The sequence below is a fragment of the Trypanosoma rangeli genome (assembly GCF_003719475.1).
Source record: "Trypanosoma rangeli strain AM80 chromosome Unknown Tra_15.4_contig_00031, whole genome shotgun sequence".
NCBI lineage: Eukaryota > Euglenozoa > Kinetoplastea > Trypanosomatida > Trypanosomatidae > Trypanosoma > Trypanosoma rangeli.
Window position 1 is genome coordinate 57,732 of NW_021705775.1, and position 17,951 is coordinate 75,682.

Sequence of the window (17,951 nt, forward strand, 5' to 3'; positions counted from 1 at the left end):
CGCAAGAAATAGTAGGGATACAGAGATAAAAATGAGGCGGTTGTAAGGCGGTGCGGTGTTCCTTCCGTGTTTCCCCTCTTCCTCTCTCACTCTCGTTCTCAGCGTCACCCGAACGCACATATACGGAAGCTCCATACGCATCGTATATATCTCTGTGTGTTTTGCAGTTTGAACCTCGCTGCTTTTCCCATGTAGCTGAATTTTCAAACGTCCCCAGAATATACATAGACACGTACGTATGTGTAAACTGTCCCTTCCTTCCCTCGTTTTCTTCCTCTTCTCACGGCACTACAAAAGGCAAAAGTGCATTGCGTCCACCAAGTGCAATAGTAATGTCGCTTTATAATATACATAATGTAGGCCTAGACGTTTGTGTGCGTGTGTGGGTAATACACATGTATTGTTCCCATTAGTTTTCCGGCGGCGGTGTCGCCGTGGGTTTCGGTGGTGGCAGGGCATTGAAGCACACGCCAAGCTCCATAATTCTTCCCAGCGACTCTCGTGCGTTGTCGCTGAGGTCTGGCAAGCGACAACGAGCCTTGGAGAGCACCTGGTACGCCAAATCGAGTGTCTTTTCCACGTCGAGGCTCACCTGTGATGCGGCGTTGAGAAGGTCGGTGAGCAGCGAGGGCTGGCGCTCAGTCGTCGCATCTCCCTCCTCATCGCCAGACTGCCGTGCGGAACGATCCTCAATACACTCGACACCGCCCCGCGAGTGGTACACGCTGGTGAGAGGTAGCACCGGTGCCGCCAGGTACGTGGCAATCGGGCTTGAGGGGTGCGGCAGCGTCTGCAACAACTCCTGCTGCTCTGCAAGCAGGTTGCGCAAATTCGGCGCCTTAATGACGACGGTCGACATGAAAATTCCCTTTGTTTCTCACTTCTTGACGCGTTTGCAGCTCTCCTGCGCCTCACACCGACGACCCTCCCTGCGTAGCTGAGCAACCCACAACAACAACAAAGAAAAAATAGAAGCAGAGAAATAAAGTGGCAGAAGGCACACGTGGCGGGCAAATCCCCCACCCCCCGCCAACCACTTTCTTTTTGTGTGTGCGGGTGTGTGGTGTTGATGCAAATAAATGGACATGATTGGGCACGCATGCACATCGCGGGCCCACGATGTGTCTGTCCCTCTCTCTCTCTCTCTCTGTAGGAGGAGGGGGGGGGGGGAGGCAAAGGCCATTCTCACTCCCCTGCTGTATCCCCCGCCCCACTCCGCCTCATCTGATACCCCCTTTTCAGGCGCATCTTCCCTGTCACTTGTGTACATGAGACATTCAACACGCAGCAAACAAATCAAGGGGAAGGCCGACTTCTCACCATCACTCCTTCTTTGACTTCCTTTTGGTCTTTTTGCTATTGGCCTTTTCCGCCTCGGCGTCCAGGATCATCTGCATATGCTCCGCGATGTGCTGCAGCATGTCCTCGAGGGACTCCTCCTGAACCTCTCCCACCTCAATACGAATGCTTTCGGCGTCACTGGCAGCAAAGGCGAGGGTTCGCCGCATCTCGACCGAGTCGATTGACTTGGTGAAGTCCAGCAGTTTCAGTGTCTTTGTGGTGTTAATGAGTTCTCCCGTTGCATCCACCGTTTTTGTGTCAAACGTGTTATCTGCGCAACTCACCATAATGAGGAACGTGTTCCTTAACAGCGCCCTGACGATTATCACCCCACCTTCGTCAGAGAGGCCGTTGTTCGCTATGTTGAGGCGTTCCAGCGACGGTGGGTTTGCTGCAATGAGTGCTGCAACCTCGGATGCGCCGTCATCGCCCAGCATGCAGTTCGCCAGGTTGAGGGAACGCACACAATTAGGTGCAGCGGTAAAATGCTGGCGAAGCACCTGCATCCCCTTCAGCCCAAGCATGTTGCTGTGCAGACTAACGTCGAGGAGGAACTCATTGTTTTCCAGCAGCTGCCCCACCGCCTCACACCCCTTGTGGCGAACATCATTGCGGAAGAGGTTAAGTGACGCAATGCCCTTCCCAGCAAAGCGCTGCATGGCCTCGCAAAGATACGCGGTGCCGATGTCACCAATCTTGTTCGCCATGAGGTGGTACACGCATAGCGGGTTGCGTTGCATAGACCGCAGCAGACACTTTGTCCCCAGCGGGCCCACGTTGTTCCAACTGAGATCGACAGAAACGAGGTCACGGTGGCACGCCGCTGCTTTGCTCATGGCCAACAGCGTGTCATCGCCCATGTCGTTCCCCATCAGCACAATACTGAACAAGGTGCGGTTCCACTGGCCAGGCTGCCCGCTGGGAGTTACATTGGGAACGAAGGCACTAGCCAGCGCTATCCCGCCCACGTCCGTGATACCGTTCTGCGCCAGATTCAAGTACTGAATGGTTTCATTCTTCCGAAGAACCTCCGCCATCGTCACGGCCCCTTCATCGCCAATATTGTTGTGCGAGAGATCTAGGTGCACAATGTGTCTGTTCTTCATGAGGGCTGTGCCAATGATCAAGACGCCGCGGGGGACGATGCTCTTCCCCTGCAACTCTAGACTGGCCTGGAGAAGCAGCGCCCGCCACTTCCTTCTGGTGTAGAAATTTGTCGTCAGATCCTTGCTAGTCCCGGGTGGCGGAATCTTTTCCTTCTTGCCCATCCTTACACCACAATTCCTTCCCAATTCCCCCCTGCATAAATTACAAAGTAGGGCCAAGAGTAGTGGAAGGTAAACGGAAAAAAAAAGGCGGGCAAGAAGAATAAGAAGAGCAGTAAATTCATCAACAAGCAGCATTGGGAAACAGTATCCAAAAAATATACAAATACAAATTTCCCCCACACACCACAAATTTGTTGCTGTCCATTGAATAGCATCGTCGTGAGTGGGTCTGTAAATGTCGCTGTGCCTGTAGCTATGATGACTTACTCGGTTTCTCCTTACAACAATCGCATAGCGCTCGTGACTGCAGTTGAATGCATGGGGGAAGAACGCATGCACACACACAGACACACACACATCACATGTATGTGTGTATAACTTAGGCAAAAAAAAAAAATTAGTACCGCTCCATCTTTCGCGGTTGGCGAAGGGCGGCAAGGAAAGCCTCCTTTGTGGCTAATTGTTTCTTCTCGTGGACTTTGTCTGCTGTCATGTGCTTCGCCTCCGTTTCAACTACCACACCTGCCTTGCGAGCCTGTGCGAGAGAGTTAAAGAGGCGAACCACACCTGCTGTGGCGACACTGCGTAGACGGTACTCATAGTCGTGTCGGTTCTGGTGGGGCAGCAGGCGTTTGTGGCTCTGGTCCTTTACGGCGCGGTGCAGCAGCTTGAGGCCCATCGCCTCCGCAGGTGTTCGCTCTGCGGCGACGTCGGTTTTAGGCACCAGCTTTTCCGTCCGCCTCCCGACAATCTCTATAGCAGCCTTGCCAACTGGCTTTTGCGACACAGACGCGGTGGCTCGTGCGATGGAGCGAGAGGAAATTTTAGCTTGCGTCTTTTTTCTGATAGCCACCTCCCCCGTGTCATGTACAGCGGCCCCCGTCAGCTCCGCAATGCGCTGCTGCAGGCTTTCCGAGGAAAGCTTGGGGGCCCGCCTCACTAACGCCACCGTCTGCTTCCCCTTCGCCTTCCGTGCCGCCCGACTCTTTTGCGGCCGCGACAACTTTCCAACTGCGCCGCGGAAGCGCCCTGCCATCACGCCCTTCTCCTTTGCTTGTCCCTTCGCTTACCCCTTGTCGGATCCCCACCACACTCATTCGGCGAAGAGGAGAGATAGGCGTAAGTCAACCATCACCCCCACAGCAAAAAAAGAGGAAGAGAAAGAGAGAGAAAGGAATGTGTGATGCACACAAACAACGCAAAGGGTGCACACAACGCGAGGAAGAAAATCATCACATGCGGCTGGGAAGGGCCAGGGAAAAATAAGCAAAGTTAGACTTCATTAAACCAACACACGCACTCATTTATGTATCCAGCGAGATGTACTTAGACGCGCACATTACAGAATATTGCTTTCTTTCTTAGCATTTACCACTATTAAGCACGATGGAAAAATTATGTGTGTTTTTTTTTTTTTACTTTATGTTCACTAGCCTCCGCCTCACGCTACTTTCATGGTTCGTATACCCAACTACACACGCACGAAGTAGGAAAGAAGAAAAAAAGGGGGAAAAAACGAGGTATATATATATATATATATATTGCGCATCCCCTACACATGGAACAAGCTCCTGTACGACCGGCCAGCGCGTTAGTAGCGTCGATGAACTTGACGACCACCACCACCATTATAACCACTGTGGTAGCCACCGCCGCCGCCACCGCGGTAGCCACCGCTGCCGCCACTGTGGTAGCCACCGCCGCCACCACCGCGGTAGCCACCGCTGCCGCCACTGTGGTAGCCACCGCCGCCACCACCGCGGTAGCCACCATTGCCACCACGACCGTTAAAGCGGCCTTGACTCCCACCTCCACGGTTGCTGCTGTTCAGTTCCCGCGCAATGATAGGCGGCAGGGTCTCAATGATGCTGAGCTCCATCCCACGGATGGGGGTTGAGAGGATCTGGTCCGCCGCCTCCTCTGGGACGTCAAACACACATCCAGGTGTCTCCTGCAGAAGTGTGATGTCTCTGCATCGCGTGAAGAGGTTGTCGCCGAGACTGTTGCGGAGAATACTGCAGAAGACAGGGATAGGCAGAGCGCGCTGCCCCAGCATTTGAATCGTTACAGATCCCTTCGCCCCAGTGATTAGACCACGTCGTGTGATGCTGCTGGTGTAGCCGCTCATAACTGCAATAGCGGAGGCCAGAATCTCTGTCGCGTCTGCGTCCTTTAGTAACTCTGCGGCCTGATCCATGAAAAGGTTGGTAGCACCACGCTCCACCCGCGCCAAGTCCTCCGCCGCATCTCTTGCAACAGCCCTGAGAATCTCGTCCCGTGTCGGTGCAGGAAGTACTTCAAACTTAATCTTTGCATGCCGTTCAATGCGTTCCACAATGTATTCGTCCTTCGGCTGATGCAAGAGCACACACACGCCTTTGCGGCCAGCGCGGCCAGTCCTACCGGCACGATGAATAAAGGCGTCGATGTCGGTGGGAGGGGCACACTGAATGACAAGGTCCACCATGGGCAGATCCAACCCACGCGCCGCCACATCGGTGGCGATAAGAACACCAAACTTATTGTCCCGAAAACTCTTCATAGTGCTCTCCCGCTGCTCCTGCTGCATGTCGCCATGTAACGACTGAGAGTCCAGTTTTGTGTTATTAATGGACAAATCATGGCAGTCCTTCTTAGTGTTTGTAAAGACGAGCGTGCGGCCGTGGCGTCCACTATACACTTTTACAAGATCTGCCAGCATGCATGACACCTCGCTGAAGTGACACTTGCGGCGGTAAAACTTGATGGTGTCGGCGGCACGCATCGTCCCTTGTCCAACCATGTCAATAAACTCCTTGTTTCTCGAGATGAAGGAGCAGGTGTGAACCCAATCTGGCACCGTGGCGGAGAACAAGAGGGTCTGGTGCTTTGGCTTTTCCTCCGTCGATCCGTTCTGTTCCGCTACCTTCTGTAGGAGAAGCTCAATATCATCCTTGAATCCAATATCAAGCATGTGATCCGCCTCGTCGAGGCAAACCACACTTACACGATCAAAGCGAAGTGTGCCTTTTTCCAAAAAGTCCTTCGCACGACCCGGCGTCGCCACCACAACATCTACACCACTGTAGAGAGCCCTCTCCTGCGTGCTGTACGCCACACCACCGTAGAGTGCGGAGACGACAAATCCCCTACTGATGCCAGCAATGACATCCCGTACCTGAATGGCCAGTTCACGGGTGGGGCAGAAAATAACGGCAGCAGGGCCGCGCCCCCGCACAGGAGGTTCGTTGCCCTTCACCATGCGGGTGAGTTTCTCAACGATGGGAATGCCAAAGGCAAGTGTCTTGCCGCTCCCTGTTCGCGCCTGTACTAACACATCAGACCCCTTCATGATCGCTTCATATGTGAGGGCCTGCACAGGGAATAGTGTGGTAATCCCCTGGCTCTTGAGTGCCTCAAGCGTGCTTGGCAGTAGATCGAAGTCGGAGAAAGGGCGGCCTGTCACGGCAGAGCCATTGTTCGGGGTGTCCCCGCCATCAGCGCTGTTGCCACTTGCGGTCTGCTCATGACGAGCGCGCTTCTCTGGTGACGACTTTATACGCTCACTTCCTCCCGTCATTTCCTCAGCCGTCCTCCGAGACATTTGACGTCCCTCCACCTTTTTATTCTCAATTGGATTTGTGAGGTCGCTCCTTCGCGCCCTGTACTCCGACCTTCTGATCGGGGGGCTCCACAAGGGCTTAATTCGTTCAAGTATTGTTCGCGTATCGCCTCCGCAGTCGCTCTGAAGTGTATCTGTATCTGTACACGCACACACACACGGAGTGAGAGCGAGAGAGTGGGTAGGTGGGTGGGTTTTCCAAAGGTGCAGAAACGAGAAAAAAAAAAAAACTTGTCGGATACTCCTCTTAAAGTTACTTTATTTTATTAGCGTCCCCTTTTAAATGTTTGCTCGCCGAGTTGCCCCTACTCCTCCACGTTTCGTGGCGGCTCATCCGGAACAACACCACGCCGTGCAGGCAGAAGAAACAAAAAGAAGAAAAGCGCTCGCAGGAGGCTGAGAAGGCGGCTGGGAGAACACAACCAAAAAGATTCCACCGAATAACACATACACAGTAAAAGAAAACAAAAATCAAAAACAATGAAACGATGCACAGCACACGGAAGCGAATTCTGTCGAAATATATTTGGACAAATGCATAAATAAATGAGAGTAAAAAAAAAAAGGGATAAACACGACAGTCGGGGCCATATGACCAAACGAAAAAGGAAACATCCATGCCGCCGCGTACTCCTTCCGTCCATAGTAATAACCACACCAATCATAACATGTATATATCGGTATCTCTATATAGACCGATATCCAGATACATAGATTGTTATATGGCAAGAAGGTAACATGGGGGAAGAAACAAGGAACACACACACACAGACACACACTCACAGAGTAAGGAAACAAGCACAAGAAAGAAAACAAACGTTGGAATACCCATGAGATAAAAGCATATAAAACACACGTAATGATACGAGCGTTGTCAGATACGCCTTGTTTTGTTTCCTTTTTTTTTTCTCGCATCCCTTTTTCTTTTGCTTCTTGTTGTTGTTGCTTTTTTGGGTCCTCCTCTTCCAGCTCTTGTCTTGAATTGTGTCGTTCAAGATATATATACATATCTTTCATCTTTGTGTGTCCATACTTTTGCCTTTTGTCGTGCGTGGACCGTTTTCTTTTTGTCGTTGTTTGGGTGAGTAGAGGGTTGGGTTATTTATTACTTCTCCCACTCCGCACACCCCCCCCCTCCCCATCCCTTTTATTTTTGCTTTTTCTTTGATTCTTCTTCTTTGCCTCTCTTTTTATCGTTATCTAGACATGCTTCCTGGCAACCGCTGCGCACTACATCTGTGCATGCGTAGACACACACGCACCCGCATATGTTTTCATCCTGCAGCTAAACGCCTTCGCATCCTCTTTTTTTTTTCCTATATATATCTCTCTCTCGCTTTGACACGCTACGGACAGAAGCCAAAGTATGATGTCACGGAAGATCGAGATGCACCGAATGGAACACTAATGCAGCGGCCACCGACGGAGGTGCCGTTGTTGTCGTACATGGCGTTCTCTGTGGGCTTCATGGCGTCAAACGCCAGCTTCATGTATTCCCGATCTCCCATGAGTTCACGCATTTTCCAGCTCTCCTCATCCAACACACCTCTACTGCTTTCATCGCCACCGCCGCCATTACCGTCAACTTCTACTTCTCCTGACACTTGTGGATGAAACCAGGCAAACTCGAGCGCTTCCCGCGCCCGTGGGCGCTTTGACGGATCGAAGAAAAGGAGCGCCTTCGTCAGTTCAATAGCTTCGTGGGGCAAGCTGCTCCATCGCGTCTCGGCGAAGGGTGGTCCGGCCTCCATCTCCTTACAAGTTGCAGCTTGTTCCCGCAGTGACGGAAGGGAAGCTTCCCGACTAGCATGACGTACAAAATGGTGCCTACTGCATAAACGTCCATGCGGGCAAGGAGGTCCGGCGTTGTGGCGAGTTGTCCACCGCTCTGCGTGAGGCTCTTCACCGTCTCGGGTGCCGCGTAGTTCAGCGTCCCGCATGGTGTGGCAATGAGCGGGCTGTCACAATGGGAATCCGGTGATTCCACAGAGGGAGACTCCGGCATGGCACGCAGTGAGAACCGTGCACTCCCCAAGCGTCTGCGCCCACCACTCTTGCGAGCGAGCGACCGCGCGAGGCCAAAGTCCACCAAAGTCACGTGGAACTCGTCGTTCTCCATGAGCGTTACTAATATATTTTCTGGTTTAACGTCGCGGTGCACAACACCAACGACGTTGTGAAGGTAATCTAGCGCCTCTAGTAGCTGCTGTGTCACGAATCGCACCTGTGCCTCTGTAAATACCGTGTCGCGGAGGGCCTTAAAAAGCTCCGTCCCGTCCACGTAGTTCATCACAATCACAAGATGCAGCGGTGTTTGAAAGTAGTCCAGCAGCCGCACGCAGTTCTTGTGATTTATCCGCCGAAGAACCTCTACCTCGTTGATGACGTCCAGCCGCATCTTTTCAGAGGTGAGGTCGCGCTTGTTGAACACCTTCAACGCAACCGTGTCACCCTTCCGCAGCTCCGCCCCATCCACAAGACTCACAGCCTTAAACACCGACGCAAACGTCCCACGCCCAATAAAGTCGTAGATGTCATCCGTCTCGTACAGCTGGTTGATGTGCCGCTCCTCACGGAAAGGAAAAAGCGACATTGCACGGAGGAAAGAGAGGGAAGGTGTGTGGACGCAGTCGCACCTGCAATTCCTTCGCGGAGCATTCCCCACACGTGTGTACAGCGCGTGAGGGAAGAAGCAACAAAGAAAAAAAAGGGGGGTGGGCAGAAGGAAGAAGTGCGGCAGCAATGCAACTCAACCTCCACGTCAGCAGAAGAAGAACAAAAAAGGCCTCAGCCAAAAACAGTCTCACATGAGAACATACACACACAGACAGGCAGACATCTATCAGTGGGTTTATCGTGTTTTTGTTTTTGTTTTGTTACGTGAATAAAAGACACAGGATGCCCGTCCACACGTCTGTACATTTCTACGCTTCGCCAGCAGTGAGGCAAACAAACATCCCCCTCCGCTCCCCCCACCACGCACACACACAAAGAAAGAATGTGACAAAGAGAGATACAGAGAGAGGAAGAGAGCAGGGAGGATGACGAAGCACACCGTGACAAAGATGCCTGAAAGAAGTTCAGGCAGAGGGAAAGAAGACACCGCCCTTGACTGTGTGTTGTGTACGCACTGCACGTCATACTCATATGTTGCAGGCCCCGCGGTCTGCGCCAGAATCACCATCTACGCCCTTCACCACTCATTCCATTCCGCAACACATAAAGTGACATTGAGGCCCGCTAAGTCAAGGACTTCCAAAGGAGAACAGACATTTGCCCCCACGTGATGTAAATATACCCCTTCGTCTCGTGAGTCACAAATGAGCCAAAGTTCTTGCCAACAACGCAGTGCCACACCCCCTTGTACTTCTTCTGAAACTCTCGCTTGACAAAGGAGGCCATGGCGTACTCCAGTGTCTCCGTTTCAAGAGCCTGGATCACAAGGTTACGCGCCTCCTCCCGCATGTCTTTCGTCATATCCGCATTGAAGTTAAAATCCGCTAACTTTGTCATTTCGCTTTCTTTCCCACAGCTCTTATTTCTTTGCCTGTTTTCTTGACCTGTATACCTGCGTGTGTGTTAAACTCCCTACCAGGCGCAGCTGACACGGCACACATTCAGAATGCACATAATGGAATCATTATGCAGGTGGCATGATAAAAAAAAAAAGTAAAACATGCGCAGAGAAAGAAAAAGGAAGAAATAAAGAAAGATAAGAAGAATAATGTATAGTTAAAAATGCGCAACAGATAACAACGTATGTAACAACCTACAAGAGTGTATGCATGTTTTTGATGCGCCTGTTTTAAAAGGATCTGGCGGTTCTTCGCATCATCGATATATTATTTTTTTTTCTTTCGCCACTTGTATTACGAGATCTGTTTGTTCATCGTATACTTGCCTACATGGGCTCACACGCATGAAAGTAAAATAGAGAGATAAAAATAAAAAAGAAACGTTTAGCTAGAGGGAAAATAGCCCTCGTTTGTCGATACAAACTTTATTTCGCACGCCCTGGACAGCCACGCAGCCACACACACACATGCACACAAACATATCTTCCCTCAAATCCCTCCGTGGCTGCCCCATTGACTTCATCATATAACTTTTTCTCTTTTAAATTTGTTGTTGTTGTTTTTTTTTTGTTTGGCTTATTCCTCCGCATCCCGTTACTTCCTTTGTCTTTCCCTCCTCTCTCTCTCTCTCGTTCTCTGTGTATGTATGTGTTGTCGTCTCAACTCTAGTTGCTTCCTCATCCTCCTTCCTTCTAGGTTCGGAGGGCAAGGAGAAGTTAAGAGAGAAGGTGTGCATGTATGTATTTATGTGCGTCTCGAGAGAGGGTGTGTGGCTGAGTGGGAAACAAAATTTGAGAGCTTCTCTCACGCGTTTCCCCACTTTTTTTTTTCGCCCAATGCCAGCCACTGGCGCCCACTCTCGCACACACATCGCTCCACCATCGGATGCACCCAAGTGCATAAATACATACTGCAGCATACACGCGCACACGTGTACGTGGAGTTAGGCTTGACTGCATTGCGTGCTGGCCTCCTTGTTTGTTCCATGGTGTGTCTCCCACTCACTCTCTTGGACCCACAGCCTGGCCGCCCTTTGCGGCCACCTCCACCAGAAACTTCACCGCCGCCTTGATTTCGCGCACCTCGCGCGACAGCTCTACAAGGGCGTGCTGCGAAAACTCCTGCTTCCGCGAAAGCGACGCGAGCGCTTCCGCAAATGCGTCGTTGTGGCGCGTAAGTGATTGATTCAACGCCGCAAGGGCGGAGTTGGCCTTCGTGAGTGCCTCATTCTCACCCACGAGTTGCTGATTTGCCCGCAGCAGACGTTCGGCGTGCAGCGCTGCCTTCCGCATCGCGGCCGACAGCCCAGACGCCTCCCCCGAGATGGACGCGGCGTTGGAGACGTTCTCTACGCTCCGCAGTACTTCGCCGCCCACCGCGATGTCGCTGTCGTCGTCGTCGTCATCATCATCGTCGTCGCACATGGCGCCCCCCGGCTTGTCTACGCTCCACTCCGGCCGCGCCCCCACGCCCAGCTCGACCTCCTGGCCATGGTCGACAAAACTGCACTCGCTACTTTGCGCATCCATGGCGTCCCCGTCACCCCTGTCTCCTAGGATAACGAGGCCCCCAAATAAAGATTTTAAAAAAAGGTGAGAGACACGTAGAGGTTTGAATAACCCACAACAACAAGCACACGCATGCACGCAGGCCCGGCAGAGGTGAACAAGCTCGTCACGGTGCTCACTCAGGGCAGTTGAAGGCAAACGCTGATCCTCTCCTCGGAGAGACCGCAGTGAGTCTATACAGTATATATGTACAGCACATAGTCAAAAAAAAAAAAAAAAGAAATGCAGGAAGAAAATAAAGCAAACAAAAAAAAAAAAGAAGCACACACCGCCTCACGTCTCTCACGTATGTAGATAAGGCCAGTGTGATGCATATTTTGTGTTTTTACAGTAATTTGGTGTGCTGCCATTTTTTGGGTTGTGACGCGTTTCCTTTCCCTTCCTTTTCGCCTCAAGGTTACGTTGGACAACTCACGTAACATGGTGCCGCTTGCACGCTCGCTCTAACATTCATGCATATTCCCCTTCCGCGCATTGGTTTGCCTATTATTTAGCAAACCCCATTCCGCCAAAGTTCCCAGCAGATAGATGTGAGGAAGAGGAGGACACACACACATGCAATAAAAAAAAAAAAAGATGATACTTCGAGCAGGATTCAGCCCCTCACGACTTGCTTTCCTTCTTCTTATCTCCCCTACGGGTGTTCCTGTGTCGAGACCCCCCCGTTAATTAAACCTTGGGCGGTGTTGAACAGGTTGACCGGCGACTTCCCGTCCGTGATGAGGTAACCCTTGAGGCCCAGGCCCCCAAGCAATTTGGCCTGCATCTCAGGTCCGGCCTGCGCCACCGCCACAATTGTATCGCGTCCAATGGCAGCCACCATGCGTCGCACTCGTTCCGCCTCGGTTTCCGCCAATTGGCGCGCCTTTATGATTTCCAGTTCGTTCTGCCGCTTCACAAACTCCAATTCAAGGTCCAGTTTTTGCCTTTGTTTCTTCAGCTCTGACTCGGCTGTGATGCGGTAGGCCTTTGCCCGCATCTCCGCCTGCTTCAACTGGGACTCCACCTCGATGAGAAGTGACTCTGCCTTGGCCTTGGCCTCTGCCACGGACTGCCCGCTCGCCTGCACTGCCTCACTTTGCGCCTGCAACTCCAACCACCTCGTTTTTGCCCGCTCCACCTCGATCTTGTCGAGCAGCTTCTGCCGCTCCAGTTTACCCCGCGCTTCCTGATCCTTGCGCTCCTTCCCATGGCGCGCGGCAGCTTCCTGGGACTTGGTCGTGATCTCAATCGCGAGCTGCACTGACTTCTGCAGGCTTTCTCGCGTCTTGGCATCTGTCGGTTCTACGGACTGAATATCAATGTTCGTCACAACCAGGTTGTTTGCCGTAAATCGTAGCGAGGTATTCACCTCACCGTTCTCCCCTCGACCAAAGACGGCCTCACGAATAATCCTTGAGGAGTTGCGGTGAAACGAGTCAAAGTCCTCCGCCGCCACCGCACCACGAACACGCGAGGCGATCGTCTTACAGCAGTCCCCAATAAAATCAGGCACGGAGAATATTTTAGCATCCGGTTCGTCACGGTTGACGTCAAAGTGCCAATTGTAGGAGAGATCCAGCTCTAGTCTGGCGTGGTCCGATGTCTCCACGACAACCCTATCGCTCGAGAAGCGTGGGCCAAGTAAAAGCTGCAGGCAGCGCATCGCATTCGGCGCTTTTGGTTTTCCTCCACTGAGTGAAAGCACAGTGAACTCCTCGTCAGGGGACAAAACAACCAAATTTGGCCCAAGCACGACTCGTAGTTTCTTTTGTTTATAGTCGTAGATTTGCACAGCCGCATTGTGTTGGACGTTGAAGCGGACAACGGAATGCCGCACACGGTTGCTTAAAAAGGGCAGTGTGTCGTCCATCTCCGTCGAGCACCCGTTCACAGAGGACAGTAGCACCTCCACCTCTGGTGAAAGATGCTTCTCCCACAAGACCTCGTTTTCATTAAGCATGTAGGGTTCCCCCATCACGACCCGCACCACCCCTGTGGTGGTGTCCATGACGTAGATGCCCTCGTTCTTGTCCAATGCAATGACGCTCCGCTGCTCCAGGATACGCACATTCACGTCAGGGACGTACTCAGTGGGTCCATGCAGCATCCATTTCTCCCCAGGGCATCGAAGTTGTCCACGATCCTCAAACGAGTCCAGCGCCTGAAGCAGGAGCGCCTGGTCTTTGCCAAGCACCTTCATGGACTGCACCTCGCCAATCATTTTTTCGTAGGGGTGAAGGAAAAAGCTGCACTCCCCTTTACGTACTTCTCTTCGTCCGAACTGGTTCATGCCATCCGTGCCAAGAGGATCCTCGACAATACAGTACTCCTTTCCACTTAGTACAGTCGCCTTGACTATGCCACCGACCTTCTCGTGTACGTCAGGAATATGCACCGAAGCGTCTTCCTTTGTCACCAGCCACTTCTCTCCTGCCATCCGTGTTTTTCCATACACGTCCGTGAAGGTGGCGAGAGCCTCCAGCTGAACGGCCTCTGTGTTGGTTAGTGTAACGCCTTCCACGGTGCCGACGACTTCCTCCTCCACCGCCGGCAGGTAAGCACCAACGGTTCTTACCATCCACAGCTCCCCTGCTTCCCGAGGCATACCGTTACGGTCCGTAAATTTTAGCTTGGCGCAGAGATGCAGCGCCGTGTTCGGGGTGATGATATGTGCCTTGACCTCTTGCACCACCTCAACCTCGATACGCGGCACGTACGTCTGCGGCCCCTCCACCAACCACTCCATCCCAGCCCGCCTTGAGACGCCGTTCTCATCAGTAAAATCGTGGAGGCAACGAACGTGGTAACCCGTGTTGGCGGGGATCACCTCCAGCTTAAAGAGCCATTTCTCGTTTTTCTGCTTAAGTACCTCCCCCGGCTCCAGTGGAAAGGGCTGCTGCTCAAATCGGATCTCCTCCTCCCCCATGCGCAGCATCACGCTGGAGTTCGCCCCAAGCACGGGGGCTCCAGACGCATCCCGCACGCAAGGATTTTGAATGATGCAGTAGCACCGCGGTGGCACAACAACACATGGCCGTGGATGAAACAAACACCGTTCGTGTTCCTGACGCGTGTACACTAGAGGCCCCACCAAACACCGTGTAACGTTCATGTTGTTATCCAGCAAATGGACATAGTGGTTCCTCTTAATGCGTATAACGTCACCCATATTTCCTGCGTCTTCGTTTTTGACCTGCCTCCGCTGGTCCATTCGTCTCTGTCAACACACACACACACACGCAGACAACCCCACAGTGCTTTATGGCAGCAGTAGCACGCAAATAATAATAATAATAGAAACGCCTTGAAGTTCGACTCTTTCACACTCCCACAGATTTGGCCACTTTTTGTTTTACTTGCATATATGTTTTCTCCCTCGTCCGCCAGAGCGGCAATAAAGACGCATAGATAGTAGAAGAAACCGGCAACCCAAGAGCGTGAGTGTGAGAGAGGTGGATGTAAAATCAAAAGGAGAAACAAAAGCAGAAGAAATAAATATTATTGCCCATGCAACCCACACACACAAACACCTTTCCCCCCTCCTTCCTAACGGCATCCATTGCATGCATGTATATGTACCCATGCGTATCCGTGCACCGTAGTGCAACATCCTCCCATCCCCTCCCCTCCCCCCCCGCCCTTCTTTTCTCCCTTTCTTCATTCGTGTTCCTTGCCCTTCCTGAATATATATATATATATGTATATATGTTCAGCAGCACACCACAATCCAACATATATTGAAAAGCCCTGTGAAGAGGAAATCCGCTTCTCTCTATTTCCCCCTCACACACGCACAGACACACTGAAACACCGAATGAATAATAATAATAGTAATAATAACAAAGCAGACACACTCTCGTGACAGAAGGAATATCTAACAGAATTCAAATACATGTCAAAGCCAATAACGACGACAACAAGAAATAATAATAATATTTATCAACTTGTTCAATCGATGCCAGGCAAGGGCGTCCTCCCCAGCGCATAAGTGCAGAGCGCAGATGACGCCTCACCACTGCCCATGGCATTGCCCAATTCAGGAAGAGACCCCTCGTCATGAAGAGTTATGCGGAATAGACTGCAGTTTCGCGTAGAGACACTGGATTAGCTGATCACGTTCCCGCAACTCGCTCTGAAGCTGGTCCGTCTTCTCTGCGTGACTCCTACGCATCTCAGCTAGTTGGTTGTTATAATAACTCTGCATGAGCTCCGAATGCGTCTGCAGCTCCTCCACTCGAGCGGCTGTGGAGGCATGATGAAAGCAGTAGTCCTTCAAGCCACGAGTCTGGGCCACCAATTCCTCCTGCATCTGGTCCATGCCACGGAGATCCCCACGAAGGTCGGCAGCGCGGGAGGCAACCTTTTCCATCACACCGTACAAGTTGTTCATCAACGCCACCATTTCAGTGGGTGGAAACAAATGAAAATACAATTTCGTTTCTCGTGTACGATGCAGCAAAGCATGTATGGCACGGTCCACCGCTGCCAGTTCTTCATTTGCCACACCAACCGCTTCCTTGAGCGAAGCCCGTCGTGCCTCCACACACTCAATTTCATCAGAAAGCAGCGAGCGTCGCATTTTTCCAAATGTTGTGAGATCCAACGCCTCCTCCCCCACAAGGCTTTGGAAGGGACGACCCAGCAGCTGCTGCGGAATAATCTGGCGAAGCGTAAATTTCTCCTCCTCATACGAGTTCGTCTCCTTGTTGAAGAAAACTATGGGAGTGGTCCCGAGCTCCCGAACCCCAACAGGACCCAATTCGTGTAAGGCTGGACTACACATGTCCCAAACAGGCCCTGTCACAATTACTTGACCTCCTTGTGCAAGGGAACAAACATGAATGACCTGCAAAACCGCACGACCATAGTAGTGACAGCGGTATGAACTTCCACACGGTATCGCAGTTGGTTCCACAAACACTTCGCCAGTGTGAATGGCCATAGACAAACGCAATCCACGGTAGATCACGTTATTCGCCTCGTCAAATTCCTCCTTGCCCCATGCACTTCGCAGTAGCGACTGCGGCCACGGCAAACTCATTAACCACCATTGTGACTCAACACAAAAACGACAGGCGGCGACAGGATCCGGAAAGGCCAGCAACATAGATGCTCCATCACTGTAACACTCATAGGCTCCATACTGGGTCATTTTAGGACGTAACACGGAATTCATAAGAGAGACCGCAGCCCGAGCCAGTTCAGCGTCTTCTGCCCACAGTTGTCGTCCCCTAAAGACGCAAAGGCATACAAAGATAGCACACTTTTGCGGGGGAGCGACTTGCCCCGAATTGGTCACTGCATCATTTAGATCATCGCTAAAAAAATTCAAGCGGGAGATGACGCCACTGAGTGATTGTTCAGTCTCTGTACACTTTGCTTCAATCTCTTGGAATGCCCGCGACAGACGCTTCTGTTTGTTAGCCAACTCCTCTAATGCTTCTATGGGTGTCCCCCCCATGGAAGCCCGATCCTCTCTCTCCACTGGATGCATAAGCTTTAGCTGCAGCAGGCGGTACACAATGCGTTCCACCGTTACCTTGGCATTCGGATCCTCCATGAGAGATCGCGGGGCATACAAAGTAGGAGATTCATGCAGCTCTGGATCATGCGGTTCCACAGCCTGCTCCGGTCTAGACTCTATAAACGTTATGTAAAACTGATCAAGTAGGCGAAGGATGTAGGTGTTCCACTGTTTCAGTCGCTCCAGCACCGCCTCGCGGTCTGCCAAAGCAACAACCAACTGTTCCGTGGCGCGACTTGCCTCCTTCACTGCAGCGCAGCGCTCCTCGGTTAGTCGCTTGTTTGCCGCCTCCAGTCTATCACGCACCTCGTCGACGCGCTTCTCAGCTTCGCGAAGGCGCTCCTTGTAGTCTGCTTCAATACGGTTCGTGAGATTGTTGACTCGTGCCACATCCTCCGCGCGGCGTTCTTCAGCCGCCAGGCCTTGAATTTGGAGAGCCTGAAGCTCATTTTTGAGCTGCTCCACCCGAGTTTTACATAGACTCTCCACGTATTCCAGCTCTCGTGCCGCAGCCTTCTTAACATCGTCTACTTGCTGCTGGTAAGCCCGGCTGAGCTCGTCGCAGCGATCACTCAGTAGACGCTTCTCACTCTGCAGATGCATGAGCTCCTTCTCGTGCTGAGACTTCAACAGGCGCAGCTGATGGTCCGTGGAGGTCTTTAACTCCTCCTTTTCCTCCTTCACCATCTTTAGCGCCGTCTCAAGCCGGTCCACCTCCTTTTGCATCTCAGCCACCTTTCCTTTCACCCTCTCATCGGCGGCAAACTCCAGGTACTTTGCATCGTGTTTCGCGTTACCGAGCTGCGTTCGCAGGCTAGAGCACTTGCGCAGAAGCTCCTCAATCTCCTTTTCCTTCAGCGCCAAGGTTGACGCGCTGCGCTGCGCCGCCGATGTTCGCCACGGACGCCCCAAGTCTGGCCGGTGAAAAAGCTCCTCCCCTCGCTGCACACCCGTCAACGTCTTAAGGTACGTGCCAGGGATGCGGTCAGCAGCGTACACACCCGTTGTTGCGGCAGAGTCGACCGTCGGTGGCGTTTCCCATCCGTTAGGCGGTGGGACAACATCCTCCATTTGTGCCTCTCCTCACCTTTC

At 52.2% G+C, this 17,951-nt stretch overlaps 9 protein-coding genes across 9 annotated transcripts, besides 17 other annotated features; 1 reads left to right on the forward strand and 8 right to left on the reverse strand.

Annotated features, from left to right (window-relative positions):
* Positions 1-409: 409 nt before the first annotated feature.
* On the reverse strand, positions 410-859 carry TraAM80_01541 (uncharacterized protein; the record flags this gene model as incomplete). The annotated part of the gene is made up of 1 exon (XM_029378578.1): positions 410-859. The coding sequence occupies one exon, from the start codon at positions 857-859 to the stop codon at positions 410-412; it is 450 nt and encodes a 149-aa protein (XP_029241600.1).
* A 265-nt stretch (positions 860-1,124) lies between these two features.
* Positions 1,125-1,149: a microsatellite.
* Positions 1,150-1,322: 173 nt separating this feature from the next.
* TraAM80_01542 (uncharacterized protein) lies at positions 1,323-2,744 on the reverse strand (the record flags this gene model as incomplete). The annotated part of the gene is made up of 1 exon (XM_029378579.1): positions 1,323-2,744. The coding sequence occupies one exon, from the start codon at positions 2,742-2,744 to the stop codon at positions 1,323-1,325; it is 1,422 nt and encodes a 473-aa protein (XP_029241601.1).
* Positions 2,745-2,945: 201 nt separating this feature from the next.
* Positions 2,946-2,972: a microsatellite.
* Positions 2,973-3,006: 34 nt separating this feature from the next.
* On the reverse strand, positions 3,007-3,645 carry TraAM80_01543 (uncharacterized protein; the record flags this gene model as incomplete). Its single annotated transcript, XM_029378580.1, has 1 exon — positions 3,007-3,645. The coding sequence occupies one exon, from the start codon at positions 3,643-3,645 to the stop codon at positions 3,007-3,009; it is 639 nt and encodes a 212-aa protein (XP_029241602.1).
* A 485-nt stretch (positions 3,646-4,130) lies between these two features.
* Positions 4,131-4,151: a microsatellite.
* A 49-nt stretch (positions 4,152-4,200) lies between these two features.
* On the reverse strand, positions 4,201-6,192 carry TraAM80_01544 (putative nucleolar RNA helicase II; the record flags this gene model as incomplete). The annotated part of the gene is made up of 1 exon (XM_029378581.1): positions 4,201-6,192. One exon carries the CDS (start codon positions 6,190-6,192, stop codon positions 4,201-4,203), a length of 1,992 nt encoding a protein of 663 aa, XP_029241603.1.
* Positions 6,193-6,652: 460 nt separating this feature from the next.
* Positions 6,653-6,691: a sequence feature (A-rich).
* Positions 6,692-6,967: 276 nt separating this feature from the next.
* Positions 6,968-6,994: a microsatellite.
* A 361-nt stretch (positions 6,995-7,355) lies between these two features.
* Positions 7,356-7,410: a microsatellite.
* A 42-nt stretch (positions 7,411-7,452) lies between these two features.
* TraAM80_01545 (uncharacterized protein) lies at positions 7,453-7,824 on the forward strand (the record flags this gene model as incomplete). The annotated part of the gene is made up of 1 exon (XM_029378582.1): positions 7,453-7,824. The coding sequence occupies one exon, from the start codon at positions 7,453-7,455 to the stop codon at positions 7,822-7,824; it is 372 nt and encodes a 123-aa protein (XP_029241604.1).
* A 70-nt stretch (positions 7,825-7,894) lies between these two features.
* Positions 7,895-8,803, reverse strand: TraAM80_01546 (protein kinase; the record flags this gene model as incomplete). The annotated part of the gene is made up of 1 exon (XM_029378583.1): positions 7,895-8,803. One exon carries the CDS (start codon positions 8,801-8,803, stop codon positions 7,895-7,897), a length of 909 nt encoding a protein of 302 aa, XP_029241605.1.
* Positions 8,804-9,201: 398 nt separating this feature from the next.
* Positions 9,202-9,250: a sequence feature (GA-rich).
* Positions 9,251-9,894: 644 nt separating this feature from the next.
* Positions 9,895-9,932: a sequence feature (GA-rich).
* Positions 9,933-10,233: 301 nt separating this feature from the next.
* Positions 10,234-10,265: a microsatellite.
* A 67-nt stretch (positions 10,266-10,332) lies between these two features.
* Positions 10,333-10,357: a microsatellite.
* A 26-nt stretch (positions 10,358-10,383) lies between these two features.
* Positions 10,384-10,423: a microsatellite.
* Positions 10,424-10,786: 363 nt separating this feature from the next.
* TraAM80_01547 (uncharacterized protein) lies at positions 10,787-11,314 on the reverse strand (the record flags this gene model as incomplete). Its single annotated transcript, XM_029378584.1, has 1 exon — positions 10,787-11,314. The coding sequence occupies one exon, from the start codon at positions 11,312-11,314 to the stop codon at positions 10,787-10,789; it is 528 nt and encodes a 175-aa protein (XP_029241606.1).
* A 242-nt stretch (positions 11,315-11,556) lies between these two features.
* Positions 11,557-11,614: a sequence feature (A-rich).
* Positions 11,615-11,987: 373 nt separating this feature from the next.
* TraAM80_01548 (major vault protein) lies at positions 11,988-14,546 on the reverse strand (the record flags this gene model as incomplete). Its single annotated transcript, XM_029378585.1, has 1 exon — positions 11,988-14,546. One exon carries the CDS (start codon positions 14,544-14,546, stop codon positions 11,988-11,990), a length of 2,559 nt encoding a protein of 852 aa, XP_029241607.1.
* A 12-nt stretch (positions 14,547-14,558) lies between these two features.
* Positions 14,559-14,589: a microsatellite.
* A 206-nt stretch (positions 14,590-14,795) lies between these two features.
* Positions 14,796-14,827: a sequence feature (A-rich).
* A 118-nt stretch (positions 14,828-14,945) lies between these two features.
* Positions 14,946-14,978: a microsatellite.
* A 40-nt stretch (positions 14,979-15,018) lies between these two features.
* Positions 15,019-15,042: a microsatellite.
* A 106-nt stretch (positions 15,043-15,148) lies between these two features.
* Positions 15,149-15,178: a microsatellite.
* A 211-nt stretch (positions 15,179-15,389) lies between these two features.
* Positions 15,390-17,930, reverse strand: TraAM80_01549 (uncharacterized protein; the record flags this gene model as incomplete). The annotated part of the gene is made up of 1 exon (XM_029378586.1): positions 15,390-17,930. One exon carries the CDS (start codon positions 17,928-17,930, stop codon positions 15,390-15,392), a length of 2,541 nt encoding a protein of 846 aa, XP_029241608.1.
* Positions 17,931-17,951: the final 21 nt, after the last annotated feature.